Source organism: Pipra filicauda, unplaced genomic scaffold, assembly GCF_003945595.2.
Source record: "Pipra filicauda isolate LSUMZ 115617 unplaced genomic scaffold, ASM394559v2 scaffold334_size1588553_pilon, whole genome shotgun sequence".
Classification (NCBI taxonomy): Eukaryota; Metazoa; Chordata; class Aves; order Passeriformes; family Pipridae; genus Pipra; species Pipra filicauda.
Window position 1 is genome coordinate 1,157,430 of NW_024104459.1, and position 6,000 is coordinate 1,163,429.

General features: G+C 38.7%; 1 protein-coding gene across 2 annotated transcripts in view; it reads right to left on the reverse strand.

The window, feature by feature from the left end:
- NR1H4 (nuclear receptor subfamily 1 group H member 4) overlaps positions 1-4,222 on the reverse strand; it is a 31,780-nt gene extending 27,558 nt beyond the window's left edge. For both annotated transcript variants that reach the window (XM_039383992.1, XM_027739211.2), the window contains exon 1: positions 4,085-4,222. In XM_039383992.1, the coding sequence (XP_039239926.1) occupies positions 4,085-4,169 (85 nt within the window). In that variant the 5' untranslated portion in view covers positions 4,170-4,222. The remainder of the gene's footprint in view (positions 1-4,084) is intronic.
- Between the last annotated feature and the right edge of the window lie 1,778 nt (positions 4,223-6,000).

The following is a 6,000-nucleotide window of genomic DNA, read 5'->3' on the forward strand; positions in this document are numbered from 1 at the left end:
CTTAAAGATCATTTAGTTCCATATCCCCTGCAATGGGCAGGGGCACTTTCCCCTTAAACAGATTGCTCAAAGCCCCATCCAATCTGTCCTTCTCATTAAATTTTTTTTCTTAGATTGCCACTCTGTTTGGTTTTGCTCTTTTCAGAATTATTATACATACAAGATTTTCTGTTTTAATTTGTGTTGGCTTGTTTCCTTTTTATTTGGGGGTCAGTTATGAGCCTAATTATCTTCTCTACAGGGATGAAGCCAGATGTTGCATCATCTGCCAGGTGGTGCTAAAGACGAGTAGTTATTTAACATATCTTATGATCTTGAAGCTGTTTAATCAGTTTGGAGACTTGACCCTACTACCTTTAAAAGAAAAATAGAAAAAAGCATAACTAGAACAAATGCAGATTTACCTAAAAGGAATCAGCTGTTCGAGCTCCTCTTAGGCACTGTTCTATGCCTACAACAATTTTCAATGGCATTTGGTTGTTCTTTCATTGAGAAGCTTAGATGTATTGCTTTCTTTTCCCCTTTGTTAGGTGTAATTTTTTTTCATGTTCTTCCCTCTCCATTCCAAAACAGCTTTTAAAAGTGCTTATTCACCCAAAAATTTCTTTCTCAGCAGGGACATACGTAATGAGGGTAGCATTTCTTGTCTTGTTAATGTCATGTTAAAAGAAAACATTTTCAGGCCGTCAAAAAATGGTTTTCATTCAAACTAAGTGTATAATAGTACTGAATTACCTCTTCAGGTTCCTAGAAATAATTCTATTTCTGATATCTGAAGCTTCACACTTAATATCTTGCATACTAATAACTTCTATATAAGGTGCTTTCACAGAAAACAGAATGGAGCTATTACTTCAGAGGTGTGCTACTTATAATAGAAATGACAGTTTGAGTCAAATGTTGTATATAATTCAGGTGCCATACAAATATATAGGCTTACATTTAAGATTTGAAGGAGAGATTTGTTGTCTGAAAATTAATTCAGTCCCTTGTGAGAAAGGGCAAGTGATGACCATTGAAAGAAATAAGGTAATGGAAGTACAGGTATTTAAAACACATATTGTCCCTAATATGAAAAACTTTCAAAGGTAATTGAAAGAGGTTATCAAATAACTTTTTGCAACAGTCTTGCTGTCCCAGCTGAATTGCCAAGCCTTAGAGCAAGGCTTGTCACAGTGCTCTGCTAATGCACCTCACCATGTTCTGGGTCACAGCTTGTGTCCGGTCAATTTGGAGCAAAATGGAGAAGTTCAGATCAGTCTGCATCTGTTGTAGCTCTAAAGTGAACTACAAAGCTCCCAAAGATTTTAAAGGAGACCGGGATTTCAGTCCTAAATTACAGAGGTTAAAAAATACAGTTTGGTAGCTGTGTCACTTTCTCTTAGTTCAGGGTATGAAACTGGACCACTCTTCACAGAGCTGGCCCTGTTCAGTCCAATGGGGCTTGTGAAATAAAAACAGAGTTTGACTGAGGAAGGGAAGAATCTCAGTGAGAAAGGTCCCATGAAGACCCACACACCTCTGGATTTTCTTGTCATAGAGAGTCCCTTTCCATCACTGGGAAAACCAGAGCTGCAAGAAAGATAAAGTTGGTTTTGCATGCTGATACTATAGAGATTGTATCATTTTATGAATTTGGTTTTGGCCACTTCTTCAAAGATATATTTTCTGTAAAGAGGTCTGGGATGTTTCTAAGTCACCTGAGTAGGGATTTAGATAAAGAGAAGCAGTTTTCCAGGAAGACAGGGTGGAAGGGAACGACTTTTACTAGGTTAAAGATTCTTCCTCATCTGCATTTCTGGACCTTTTTTCCAGGGACTTATAACTGCAGAAGTGAAAACCTGTAGAACACACTGACTCCAAAGACATACAGAGATGCTTTACCTTAGACATATACTGTTAAAATGACAACGTACAACTTCCAGCTACTGAAAGGTAGGAAACCCTTCTTTTTTTTCTTTAAGCTCTTCTGAAACCTCCTGCAACTAGAAATCTTGAGGCTAGGTATATAGAAGTGCCCTGGAATTACCATGGTGATGAGGTTCACAGCACAAGCAACTCACAATTGACGTTTCTTTTGAAAGATCTGAACCTGGTGCTAATGTTTGGAGATTCAATTAAATTTGTTTTTGAGGTCTAAGGACACTCTCCCCATAGACTAAGTGAATCATGATGAAAAGAAAACACATTTCCAAGGGTTTTTTTTTACAGAATGCTAGTATGTATCTTTGAAAAAAGGAAACTGGTTTGTATAAAGGCTAATGTTTGTAAGCCAACGATTTTCACCTTGTGAGCTGTGATGTGTGAGAAGTCCTGAGAGAATTTGTATTCTAAGGGCATTGAAAAGAAAAGCTTTGTTCCTGTTTCCTTGGGTTCACAAGTCACTTCCTGCCAAAACTGAATTTCAAAAAAAAGTAAGTAATTTACAAATATAAAATTGAGACGAAAAACCAATTCCTACAAGTCTTTTGAAGAGAAGAGTCATATTTGCACAATGAGTAACTTTCTCTGTGGACTCAGTTGCATATTATTTCTGACAGGCTTTTTTTCTGCTATAAAAGCAAAAAAGACACCACATAGGAGTGACGCCCCACTAAACAAAAATCAGCTTAAATGAAACACAGCAGGTGTGCTGTGTCTCCTTCCTAATGGGTCCCCTGATTCAACCCCTTAATACATTATTTCTTTCTCTTACAGAAATGTCAGCTTGAATTAAATCTCCATTTTGCTAAGGTCTGAAGATCTATAATGAGAGACACAATCCCTCTTATGAAGGCCTCACAACTTGTAAGATTTCCCTGTGAATGGAAAGTATTTTACACATTAACATTTTTCCTAGTATTTTAAGTTACCTGATCATTACTCTTTAAAAATAATGAAATAATTGCTGATAAAGTAGATACTGGGGGTAAATCTTGATAAAAATCTGAAGTATTTCAGTTATTCAGGAGTTTCTAAATGATGACTAGATTTGACTATCATTCTCCTCCTTGTATATCATGGCCTGAGACTAGAATTAACAGGTTGCGAGGAAGTGTTTTAGCTCTTTGCATATACTTTTTTAACAACTCCAAAATATTTCTCCCACCCAACCCCAACACAGAGAGGGATAAAAAGCAGTAACACACAATAATGGAATGGGTTGTGCTTATCATTAGTGATAGTGCTTTAGTTTAGCTGTATGGAGCCAGGAGACTGGAAGTGGTTTGACTTGAGAGATGTTCCTGACTTCTGAGAGCTCTGCAGCTGGAGTGGCTCTGTGTGTCAGAGTCCTTCCAAGCCCCAGCTACTATTCTTGTTTCAGACAGATAAAACTGGAATGTTTTCATTTTTCCAGCACCCAAAAAGGCAGAATTGTGGAAACTTCTGAAGTGTTGCAGCATTCTGCATATCTCACAATACTCAATGTTTCATGTTAGTCAATGAAGGACCCAGTCAAACATAAAGCTAAAAAATGTGTTATTCTCTCTTTTTTTCTTAGTAGAAGACAGCTACCCCATGCTTACAAAATATTGACCAAGAAATTTTCATTCACTAGCAAACCCATATGTAGCCCTGAAATATTCAGTGGGACCGGAGCAAGGAGAATTTCCCAGCCTGCTTTATAAACTTTCTTGTGCACTGAAGTTAATAGGATAAGTTTTTAATAGTCTTAATAAGAAAAAGACTTTAATTTAGGTGAAATTACTTTCATAAATTTGCATAATATGGCAATGCAAATACATTGCAGGATAATTTTGTTACTAATTAACTGGAAATACATCTGCTCAGCTTGATTTAAACGACTCGCAGGAAGATAACAACCAGACTGCATACAAAGGTCTGTCTTCACTGAATGGTTTTCAGTATTAGAAGAGTGTTACAAAAACAAACTACAGGCTCTGCTATGAGCAGTGATGAGAGCAATAGTGTGTGGGATTACATTAACACCACAGATCCATTGTTATTTCTTTTGTAAGTATTGCAGATTCAAGAAGGTTGGCACATGTCTCTCACATGTCCTTGACTTGAAATTTCAGTCCATTTTCTTCTATGTTCCTGAGTAAAGGACAGCTTGCTATTTCAACCTGATTTGGTGACTTACCAAACAAATGAGGACCTTCAGCAAGAGGAAATCCATCAGCAGTGGCTAGCTGATGATGTCCAACTAAATTCATTTCAGATCCCATTTATTCTTCAATTCAGAAGGAATATGCTGATTAAAAAATAGGTTGAAAGGAGACCCTGAGAACATATAAAGCAAAAAGAATATTTAAAACTTGGTTTTGTGTACCTAATATAAGGCAGGATTCAAGAGGTTGTTTCAATATTTCCTCTGACGAACACTGGCTTGAAGTTATAATACCTAATTCAGCCTTTAAATAAAATGCTGCATTCAGCTTGTTTGTTTTTTCCTTGCTGTGGCATATTTTATTTGCCATCCTTCTGCTATTCATTTTAAACGAATATCAGTTTTTGCTCAGATTTATTCAAATATTCACAGACTGAAGCACTGGCCTGACCTGCTGAGAGCATGCTGCCCAGTCCCCCTTCCACAGAATACCAACTGTTTGAATTATTTTTTCATCACTCTTTCACCATTTCATTGCTTTCACTTACTGGAAAAGTATAATTTTATGGTTAGATCAGAAGACCATAGCCAGGAAACTTGACTTTAATTTCCAGTGACCAGCTCTTTATTTTGCTTTCAGTAATTACTGTCTGAACAAGATAAATGGTAGCAAACACAGAAACCAAAGCCTTGCTCTGGTAACCAGGCTCACCCATCTACTCCCTCTGTAGTCTCAAGCAGTCGTATAACTCTCACCTGGGGAGGCTGGGAGATGGTTGTGCCCAGTCATTGGCATATTTTCCTAGCAGGTCAGATGGAACAGCTTTCTTCCACTAAGGCTGACAGTAGCACTCTACCCAGGCCATCTTTATCCCATTCCAAATGCTAGGCTATTAAAATAGAGGCAAGAGACCTGCCATTGCCCCTACTCTAGCAGAAGCTAGAGCTAGAGTAACACTGCATCCAGGAGGAAGGTGCACAAGAGGCTCCCTTGCCCAGGTCTGGTTCATGTGAATGGAGTGGGGCAACTCCAGATTACATTTGAGGCAGGACCATCAGCAACAGGAGAACATACAGCTCCAACAACGAGATGTCTCAAGAGCTTATACAGACGCCAAGAGGATTCTGCATAAAGTTGACACAAATCTGTTTTGCTTTATTGTCTTAATTATTTATTTGGTTTTATTCCCGTGGGACTGTCCCTGGGAGCGCATTTCCACTAACTGAAGGCATTTGAAAGTTATAGCCCAACTCTGCTTCCCAGTGAGAGCTCAGCATGCTTCTTAAGCAGAAATGAAGTCATCTGACAAAAATGTGAATGCTGTAGGAGGCCCAAGTTCTGAGCAGGCTGGGAAGTAGCTTATGAGACTGGCAAGCACACTCTGTAATTATATTCAGATTTGTCCCTAAGGATTCATTAAGTTCTTTCTTGACATAAACAGCAGCCCTCTAATTAGACAGATGCATTTTAAATGTCTGCCCACAGATAACTTAAACAGTTTACTCAGAGACGTCAAAAGCTACTTGTATCACAGACCAGATAGGGTTCTTGTGGCAAACAACACATAAACACACAGTCTCAAATCCAGCACAGAAACACAGTTTTGCAACAGCAAAAAAATTCAAAGTATCTTGGATGGGGTTTGGCCACCAGCCCAGCTACCCCAGTAGGTCCATATTTACTTCCAATCATTTTACTGCCTTGCTACCACACTTGCTAGGGAAGGTATCTGCTGGACTCAAGAGGTGGGGCTGCCCACATGGCTGCAAAGGTCCTACAGTTCCTGACAGTCTTCTCATGAACCGCCTATGAAAAGCCCTTGGGATGGGATTCCTCTTGGAGCCCATTACAGGTGTTCTGGAATGGGAGAAGACAGCAGCACAGTTTGGACCTTTATAATGGCCAGCAAGAGAAACATCAAAATGAAGCATCTTCAGAGGACTTGTGA